A 10,336-nucleotide genomic window follows, 5' to 3' on the forward strand; every position below is an offset into this window, starting at 1 on the left:
CGTGCCACAGAATGTGGATTGATCCAGCTCTATCCACTAGGGGGTAGTGTATCAGCAACGGAGACCCCCAAAACCCATACTCCAGGGGCTCAACAGTAGGGTTGGAGAGAGGAGGCACCATTTAGCTGGCACATGGAATAGGAAACTGCCTTCCCACCTATTAGGGCGAATCACAAATATAGAGGGTGCTCCATGCCCCCCACATTGATGTAATTTCAGTGTTTGCCAGAGGGGATTCTGGGGAATACTACCGTTTGCAAAGAGAGAATATGGGGGAAAGTGTTTAAGAAATGCTGCCGAGACATTTGTAAGGCGCCTTCGCGTGTTAAGGCTCTGAGAAGTCCTGCAGTAAAGCAACCAATTTAACATTGTCATGCAGCTTAAATTGATTTCATTTTAAAACTTTACCCCCTCATGGTACCTGTTAAAACTTCACAGAACACTTAGAAAAGCTGGATGGACTTCCCCAGCCTCCAGCTAGAGACTGTTGAGAGCAGAGAGCATCCTGGGTTATGGGGCTTGGGGTCTGGCCCATCGTTCCTGCGGTAGGAACTATGGAGCCCCTCTGAGCAGACGAGAGCTGCTGTGGCTGGTGCTGGCAGCACAGCCTCACTGTTGTGAGTCAGGCAGGCACCCCTGCCCACTTGGACCTAAAATCTTTGGCCAAATGCTTGGTCATGAAGGCCTCTGACATGAAGAGGCCGTGACCAGCTTCTCCAAAAACGTGGCGGAGGTTGGTTAGCAGAGCCCTGGATCCCAGATCAGCAAAGCTGTCAGGCCACGTCAGCTCTATGTCCTTCGGGGGCGGGGCGCGGGGGGGAGGGGTTGCTGGTTTTACGCTGATTTTCACAGGAGGGCTCAGGCACTTCTGCAGGGCAGGAAGCTCTCCCTTGGTTCACCTGCCCATTGAAGGGGCCAGTGCTGCTCAGGTGGGGCTGCCTGTCGGATACAGGATGACTGAGGACAGCGCTAAGGTGACACTTTGGGAAAAGCCAAGAGGCTTCAGAAGAGTCAGCACAGACCCAAGCACCCACGTCCCCCCACCCAAGGAGAGCCCCAGGCCGTGAGTGCAAGGCTGCCCTCGTTCACGACTCAGTCTGAATATGCCACCCATGTCAGGCCAGCCCCACCCCCAGGATTCTGCCCCCCAACCAAATGGGCATTTGGTTGAAGAGCACACCCAGCCCATTAAGCAGGAGCTACCACTTCCCCGCACAAGTGTCCACCGTGAATGGGTAGTAAGCCTTTGTTAACCCACTGGTGTGCTGCCCCTTGGGAGAGATTTTGTGTCGATGCCTCAATATCTGAAGACGTACTTCCTTTTCTTTAGTCTTAAAACATCTCATTTCCAGTCTCAAGGGCTGCATCCGACCTGTGATATTGAGAGTTGGGAAGAGGACCACGTGTGTTCTGAGCCAATCGCTTCCTTTTATAACATTGATTATGATGTCTACGATCACACCTTTCCAGGCAGAAGACGTTCTCCCATTGATGCATTAACTCGTATTTATCTGTTACTCGCTCATTTATTCATTCATTCCATAAATATTTATTGAGGGCCCCCTAAGTACCAGGCATTTTCTAAGTGCTGGACATAGTGAACAAAACAGACAACTGCTGCTCTGTTCGGGTAGATAATATATATGTTTTAAAGTAATAGAACACAGGTGTGATATGCAAAGTGCTGTGTTGGGCCCTCAGGGAGCTTTCAGGGCGAATAAGATGTAAAGAACTAGTATCTTGTTTGAGAATTGTTGCATATAAGAACAACCCCACTCAAACTAGCTCAAGTAGAAAAAAGGGCAGATACTGTTAAGAGTCAGATGTCGCACGGATAAAGGGGAGGAGCCAGGGCCATCTCTTTTGAGGACATTCACCTTCTCATTCCTTCCTCCTTTCCCCTTCCTCCCTCTTTTTCTCATTCCTTCCCTCTGTTCCGCCTTCCTTCCTTGTTCCCTTCGTCCTTCCTCCCTTCTCTAAGAAGGGATGTGCCTGGGGGAAGAAATAGTTGGCATCTCTACTACAAATGGACACAAGACAGAGTGTAATTAGGGCAGAAGTGTGGTGAGAGCACAGAGGGGCCGTCAGCGTTGGGAGGATAACTTAGAGCTCCGTGGGATCAGGGAGGGCTTTCTGGCAGAAATGCTGTGTGGAGCCTCGGTGTGAGGAGGAGTTGGATGCCCGGTGGAGAGCAAGTACTTTTCCCGGAACAGAGAAGCACGTGAGCCGAGCGACATATGGAGGTGGAAGACTGCCACCGGGGAGGCTAGACCGCAGGAACAGATGGGGTGTCGCTGATGGGGACCCGCAGGGGCAGGGTTATAAAATCATAGCTGGGCAGGGCAGGGCAGGGCAGGGCGGGGCAGGGCAAGGCAGGGCAGGGCAGGGCAGGGCAGGGCAGGGCAGGGCAAGGCAAGGCAGGGCAGGGCAGGGCAGGGCAGGGCAGGGCAGGGCAAGGCAAGGCAGGGCAGGGCAGGGCAGGGCAGGGCAAGGCAGGGCAGGGCAGGGCAGGGCAGGGCAGGGCAGGGCAGGGCAGCGCAGGGCAGGGCTGGGCAGGGCAGCGCAGGGCAGGGCAGGGCAGGGCAGGGCAGCGCAGGGCAGGGCAGGGCAGGGCAGGGCAGGGCAGCGCAGGGCAGGGCAGGGCAGGGCAGGGCAGGGCAGGGCAGGGCTGGGCAGGGCAGCGCAGGGCAGGGCAGGGCAGGGCAGGGCAGGGCTGGGCAGGGCAGCGCAGGGCAGGGCAGGGCAGCGCAGGGCAGGGCAGGGCAGGGCAGCGCAGGGCAGGGCAGGGCAGGGCAGCGCAGGGCAGGGCAGGGCAGCGCAGGGCAGGGCTGGGCAGGGCAGGGCAGCGCAGGGCAGGGCAGCGCAGGGCAGGGCAGCGCAGGGCAGGGCAGGGCAGGGATAGAAGACGTGCTGCCCAGTGGAGGTCAGAAAGCCGAGTCATGTGGCTTGAAGCCACATCTCACCTTTAACCGGGCGGTGAGAGTGGTGCCCGCTCTCTCCCACCCACCTGGTCGTGACCCGAGTGTAAAGTCATGCTGTGACAGGAGTTTTGATGGAGAAGATGGATGACAGGGGTGAGCCTCCAGACGGACTGCAATTAGCTGATTGAGTGCTGGCATCAGGCAATGCAGTGTTTGTTGGGTTCCTCTGTATTTTTTGGCACTATAAAATGACGAGAACAAGGGTGGTGCCCTCAGAGAGCTCTGGGCAGGGGGGCTTCCTAGAGGAGGTAGAGCACGTTGTATGTAAGTTATATATCATCTGCACCTAGAAGCAAAAATAGAAAAGAAAGGAACGAGCCCTATCAAGGTTCTTCTGGGGGCAGGAGGATTCATTTTAAGCATCCTCAAGGGGCCAGTGGGTTCACATAAGCAATCTTGTGCTCGTTTACACCAAGTCAGAACAGTGAGGATTTTCCCCACTTTTCAAGGAGGAAACTGAGACTCAGGAGTTGAGATACCTGTCTGAGGTCATGGAGCTAGGTGGCAGAGCTGGGACTTATTCTGTCTGCACCCAAAGCCCATCCTCCTGGCATGCCACCTTATGTGCCTCCCTAAGACCTGGGGGTCCTGTGACAAGTCCTTGGAGCTGGTTCGGGGTTGGTCTGAGGCTACCCACACAGGGCACATGGGTTTCCAGATTGTGGTGATGGAAAAGCTGCCACTGTCCCTTCCACAGGCTTCTGCTCTACTCCTCAATGAGCTCAATGCCGCTGCTCCTCAAACCAGCGATTTACATAAAAAAGACGACCTCTTGCAGATTGTTTCCTATAAGTCCAGGTATGGGATGATTCAGACATGTCCCTGAGTGTACCTGCCACATGCAGGATAAGCCAGAAATGACAGGCTTTCTTATAATCTGATATCAGCCCAGGGGAAAGGCCTGTAACATGTAGCTTACGCTGCACTCAGAGCCAGACTCATGAGACTGTGTTGCTGTCTGTCTGTCCTCTGCATGAAGCACTGTCATCGTCAGGAAGTACCTGTTGGACGTCTAATGGATCTGGGGTTTGATGGCTTGGGTACAAGTTCCTTATAGGAAAGTTACCTGTTATGCGACCTTTACTACTCTGAGCCTTGATTTCTGCTTCTCTAAAACAGGGATAATAATACGCATATGTCTCCCAGTGACCTTGATAATTCTGTTGTGAGGAATACGTGAAATAACATTAAAGTGCCTTATAAACTGCGAAGCTCCATCCAATGTGTGTTATTGTGAGGACGAGCTCGTGTTCAAGGTCGTGGGCCTTTCTTCCCTGTAAGCTCCCTCAGGACAAGGAGGGCCTCCCTGTGAGACGAGCTTGTCCTTCTCACAGCCAGCCGCATTCACTCAGGGACCAGATCTGCACGTGGCAATGGCAGTCTGTGGACGTGGCCGGACTTTCTTCCCCTGGAGTGTGGTTTAGACCATAGGTGCTCAGATCACCTGGAAAGCTTAAGTTACAGGTTCAAGGGCGTCCTGTCTGGAGATTCTAATGCAGTAGGTCTGAGCTGGGGTCAGAAAAATGCGTTTTGAAAAAACATAGCAGGTGATGCTGTATTGCCGGCATGGATGGGTTAAAGGCGGCCCCAGTCCAGAGGCCAAGAACAGGCCATTTTGTATCTCCAGCCTCCTGGGGATGCAGAGGTGGGGGTTTGTTTCTCTTGAAGAGGACGACAGCAAGGGTCAATTTCTTGATGTTGGAAGGCGGGTAAGAATGTCAAGAAAAGGGAGTGATGGCAGTCACTGAGGAAAGCCCAGGGAGGGCCTGGCAGGGATGTGAAAGGACTCTGAGCCTCAGTTCTTGGGGACAGGGGGCTGGGAGCTGAGAGCTGTGACAGGCAGAGCGGCTAAGCAGCCCATATACCCAGCATGTCATTCTGTCTCACTCCAGATCGTATTCCGGAAGATCAGCGACGTGAAGCGGGAAGAGGAAGAGCGCAGGAAACGGAAGCATGAGGCTCCCCTCATCTTGCCTCCAGACCACCCAGTCCGGCGACTCTTCCAGAGGTTCCGACAGCAGAAGGAGGCCAGGCTGGCGGCGGAGAGGGGGGTCCGGGATCTGGATGACCTGGACGTGGAGAAGGGCAGCGTCCTCGCAGAGCACGCCTCGGCCAACCACAGCCTCGTGAAGGCCAGTGTGGTCACTGTCCGCGAGAGCCCCGCCACACCTGTGTCCTTCCCCGCGGCCTGCCCCTCCGGGGTGTCGGACCACGCCAAGCTGCACGCGCCCGGCTCCGAGTGCCTGGGCCCCAAGGGCAGCGGGGGCGACTGTGCCAAGCGCAAAGGCTGGGCCCGCTTCAAAGATGCTTGCGGGAAGGCTGAGGACTGGAACAAAGTGTCCAAGGCCGAGTCCATGGAGACGCTTCCCGAGAGGACGAAGACATCAGGGGAGACCACCCTGAAGAAGACGGACTCGTGCGACAGCGGCATCACCAAGAGCGACTTGCGTCTGGACAACGCTGGCGAGGCCAGGAGCCCCCAGGACCGGAGCCCCACCCTGGCGGAGGTCAAACATTCTTTCTACCCCATCCCCGAGCAGACGCTGCAGGCCACCATCCTGGAGGTGAAACACGAGCTGAAGGAGGACATCAAGGCCTTGAACACCAAAATGACCAGTATCGAGAAACAGCTCTCTGAGATACTCAGGATATTAACTTCCAGAAGATCCTCTCAGTCTCCTCAGGAGCTATTTGAAATATCGAGGCCCCAGTCCCCAGAATCAGAGAGAGACGTTTTTGGAGCGAGCTGAGAGGTTTGTGGGGGGAAAAAAGAAAAGTCAAAGACAAAAACCGACCACCCTGCCCTAGACACCACCCCACCACATAAACCTACATGACCAACAACTTTCAAAGTAGGCTTTTCCTGACAGAACATCTAAGTGGGACCAGTCGCTTGGGCACACACTCTCTCTATTCCTCCATCTGGGAAAAGATACGGGAAGAGGAGCGTGCTGCCACCCTGCAAGACGGCAGCTACACCTGAACTGTCTTTGCACAATTTTGGAAGAGGGGGCATGCTGTCTAAAGCGTATTTTCCTTCATTTTTAATTTTTTACTGCCATGATATTTGTAAAAGATGAAAACTACCAGAAAAGAGTAGCAGCCATTTGGGGATTGGTGGGAGAGCACCAAGAACTCCTCATGGATATACCACGCTGGGCTCCTTTGCCAAGACCCCCAAAGACTGCCGTGAGCACAGGGATTTCCCAGCATTCCCTGTCCTTGTACAGCCTATGTCTGATGTCACTGTATATTTTCCTACAGTCATAATTGTAACAAGCTTGGGATAAGGGGAGATGGAGGGACAGGGAGTGTAGAGCCTTTCAACTTTCTGTCTCCCATGGTTAAGGCCAAAAAGCAGCTGAGGTGCTGTGGGTGCCTCCCATAGACACTGAGAGCCGGGAATCCTCAGGTCTCCTTTCCCCAAAGAGGTGAGCCAAGTGTAAGAGCTGGAGAGGGTCCCTTGGGATCCAGAGATTCTCCACAGCCTGCTCCTATGGGACGGCCAGCGGGGAGGGCCCTGGAGGCCCCAGATGAACCTCTGGCCTTGCTCCACGCCACTGGCCTCATCACACAAGCCCCTTTGCTTCTTTTCCCTCTCAGTCTCTCTCCCACGTGTTCCTGTGACATTCCTCAGGGTATGGGGCATCAGCAGAAAGAGTGATGAGCCCAGAGTTGCTTTGTTAGCAAAGTAGACACAGACACACACATACAACCTCAGAAAAATGATTGTAGCAAGTGCTATGTTTATATTATAATTCTCACGGGGATTGCCCTTCAGAAGTTTGTATTTTGTCCACTTCAGGGTGTCCTCAGAGGACACGTGGGAGCCAGGCTTGGCCTTGCTTTAAAGCTAATCTCTGTATCTCCTACTAAAGTCAGTAGGACTTGAAGAGAAAATGTGAAAAGATTGCAGGACCGCGATTGTACTTGCTTCGGAAGCTGGAAAAAGAGAATGAGGCAGTGGGTTTTCCAGCTGTCTCTTTATGGTGATCAGAGAGGTGGCTGTGCAGCTGTGATCCACGGGGAAGGTCTGAACTCAGAACGGTGATCATGGAGCCACCTGTGGGCCATCCCAGTCCCTATGCCATGGTGCTTGGGGACACGCCACTGTCTCATAGTCACCTGGGGTCAGGTCATTTGTGTGCTTGGGCTTCTTTCAATGGCTTCTGAAAAAGGAAAGAGAGGAGGTCTCTCCCAGGCAATTGGGGCTAGCCCTATAGAGGGTGTGTGCCCTGTAGAGAGGAATCAGAACTCTAGAAGTTGTTGAGCAAGGTTGGAAGTTCAGCTCTAAGCACTCAGCTTTGAGAGAGTGAAATTAGCAGTGCAGGTGATCTGGACCATGAGTGACAGGATGGAATCATCCAGGGCACTGACCTTGGCCACCGTCCACTGTCCACCATGTAGTGTACCATGTAATGGCAGCGACTCCATTCTTAGCACCTCTGCCTGGCATTGCTTCGTTAGAGAGAGTCTGGGTCCCTCAGTACTGAAAGGAACCTGACAAACCAGGCCTTGCCCTACCAAAGACAGTCAGTGTTTCTGAAAGCCACCTGTCTAGACCCACCACCCACCTGCTCAGTGACCATATGACCTAGGACTTGGCCCTCAGTTGTCTGTGCAGAATGGGGCTGTCCTCTCCTGGCTCCCAGGGTTGGCCCAGATGGCCCTGGGGAGCAGAGACCCCGTACACTTATGCCACTTATGCAGCTGCTCGCTTGAGGCTTACAGGGTGGCCCCTGGCTTCCTGAGGCTGAGAAATTGGATTCAGCTTCAGGTGGCACCATACAAAGAAGAGGAAGTGAAATTCCCCGTCGTGACTATTTATGATTCTGGATAGAGCCGTGGGGCTTCCAGCCTCTTTAATTTGAGAAGCTGCCAACCAGTCCTTGGAGCAGAAGCTGTAACCTCTCTGGAATCCCATCTACCAGCTGCCCGGCAACGTTCTAGTTTGCCATTCCTTAAACATGCTCCTTTACCTGCAAGGGCCCTAATAACTCTAATGTCCAGCTTCAGAAGCACCTACCTGATTCTCCAGGGACATGATGCCAGGCTCCTGTCCAGCAGCCTGCAGGCCAATGGAGAGAGGCCCTTCCCGTTCCCTTCAGCTTTGCCTGCGGGGCACAGGTCATTCAGAAAGGACTCCCCATCTGGGTCTGAGGGGCAACGATGCTGATGTGTGAGGCGTAAAGTCTAGACTTGTTTGGGGGCGGGGGGGCGGGGAACGAAGCTTCATGAATGTACTCCTAGGATTGACTCCTAGGATCAAACTGGGCTTGATGGAGCCCGGATCTGTTCATCTCGGGGTCACAGGGCCCACAACACATGCTCCTGTGGGCAACGGTGAGAGCACCACGAGTGAGGCTGTATGAGCTCTTGCTCTCCAGTTAAGGACTTTAGGGATTTTTGCTATAATTATTTTCTCTGAGAAAAAAAAACCAAGTTTTTAAATGAGCCAAACCTCTGCTTTCATTTGTATGACATGCACCTGACCACAGGCTGCTTCCTGCTACCTACTCTTACCTGGATGCCCGCTGCCCTGGGTTCCCAAGCAAGGACCACGAGCTTCAGATGCCACTATGGAACCGTCCGCTATCCACCATGTACTGCAGTGTTCTCCAGCAAGGGCGTGGACTAATTGATAAAGAGCAGCCGAACCATGTTGTTAAGTTTGGATGACACTATTGAATTCTTCAGCAAATTTATGAGGACCCTCAGTTACCTTGGGAAAATCTCTTATTATAGCTCTAAGTTCAGCTTTGGTCCACAGGATGTTAGAAATTAACGGTGTAGCAGGAGCCTCAGAGGGCCTAATGTCAAAAGGGAGAGTTTTACCAGGCTCAGCTGGTAAAGTATTAGCACTAAAGAAGGGATGTAAAGGAAGGAAGGGTAACCTTCCTTTAGGGCAAAGGTAGATATAGAGGGCGTGAGGCAAATATTGAGTGTTAGGGCAAACCACGGCTGGTCCTGCCAAGAAAGAGACTTCAGATGGCATTACATCTCCTTTTAGTTATTTATTTTCTTCAGTTAACTTAGAAAGAGTACTTCGTAAAGAAGCAGTTTTAGCATCCTGACTATGCTTAGAAGCCTCTAGGTACCAGTTACCATAGCCGTCCCTTCAGGTTGTTTAGTTTATTGCGGTGGTCTTCTAATTTAGTCCGGAGGAAAACAAGTTTGGGGAGCTGAAGAGTCTGCTTCATGGCCACTGAAGTTCTCAACTATCTTTAGTAAGGTTGGTCCATTTAGTCAAACATGCGCGTGAAGCAGAACTATAATTTTTTCACATAGAGCCAGCTGGGATCCCTCAGGGAGGGTTATTCTTAGGTATTTAGGTGACTGGGTCCTCATTTTCCACAGGTTTTGAGAGCAAAAGAAAAATCCCTAAATAGCATAAAGGGGGCACTTCTGGGGTTGGTAGGTGTATTTGGTTTTACAGCGACAGTGTGCCTGTTCACAGGACACATTTTTCTTGGGGCTGAAGGCCTTTGCCCTCATGTCCAACCCATGACCAGGTGTCCCCTGTGGCACAGAAATGTTCCTGGCAGTTGACAGGCAACCTACTGTCAATCTGGCCTGTCTGTGACCAACCTATCCTCTCAGTCTTTTGCTTCAGAGATCAGTCTCATAAGAAGGTGGTGAGTGCGCAGGTAGATTTATTTGCTCCACCCATGCCCACTGATACTATTTTTAATTTTTGTTCTCAAGAATTCCAAAGTAATTATACCAAAACTCAGTGCACTTCTAACAAGAAAAAAAAAAAATACCAAAAAGGAGAAACCCTTAAACCGAACGAATGAAACATTTAAGCAGGTGCCGATTAAAGTCGGAGATCTCAGCCAAAGGGAGGAAGCTCAGAATCCAAGAGGAGACTCACGGAAGCAATGAGCACAGAGAGCTCCATTCCGAGTGTCTTTGTCCTTTGGGAGTCTTCCTTCGGCTCCTACTTCTGACACCAAGGACTGTCACCTAAATAAAGAGGCAAGCTCAAAATTGAGGCAAGCTAAAATAAATAAATAAATAAATATGAGTTTATTTGGGTACAGCAGAAGAATTGCAATTCAGGACAAACTGTAGGAAGCAACAGGTGAGTCCTGAATTCCTCTGCTATTTCCAAAAACTCATCTTCTTTGACAAAATTGAGCTTGCCTCTTTATTAAGATCGACAAAACCCACTTTCAAACTTTTGTCCAAGCCTGTGTGGGGAACAAATGAATGCCTTAGAAATACCAGGTGTAGGAAGGGCCTCGTCTCCCCCCCTTGTTGCATTGACTGCCATACGACATATGCACCCTCTGAGGAATTTTAGGAGCCCTGCTGGACATACAAGTTGATGTGCATTGGATGAATAGATTGTA

General features: G+C 52.1%; 1 protein-coding gene across 2 annotated transcripts in view; it reads left to right on the forward strand.

Moving 5' to 3' along the window:
* Positions 1-7,674, forward strand: part of KCNH1 (potassium voltage-gated channel subfamily H member 1) — a 340,626-nt gene extending 332,952 nt beyond the window's left edge. For both annotated transcript variants that reach the window (XM_033094007.1, XM_033094008.1), the window contains exon 11: positions 4,874-7,674. In XM_033094007.1, coding sequence (XP_032949898.1) covers positions 4,874-5,731 — 858 coding nt within the window. In that variant the 3' untranslated portion in view covers positions 5,732-7,674. The remainder of the gene's footprint in view (positions 1-4,873) is intronic.
* Positions 7,675-10,336: the final 2,662 nt, after the last annotated feature.

The sequence above is a fragment of the Rhinolophus ferrumequinum genome, chromosome 22 (assembly GCF_004115265.2).
Source record: "Rhinolophus ferrumequinum isolate MPI-CBG mRhiFer1 chromosome 22, mRhiFer1_v1.p, whole genome shotgun sequence".
In the NCBI taxonomy this organism is placed as follows: Eukaryota; Metazoa; Chordata; class Mammalia; order Chiroptera; family Rhinolophidae; genus Rhinolophus; species Rhinolophus ferrumequinum.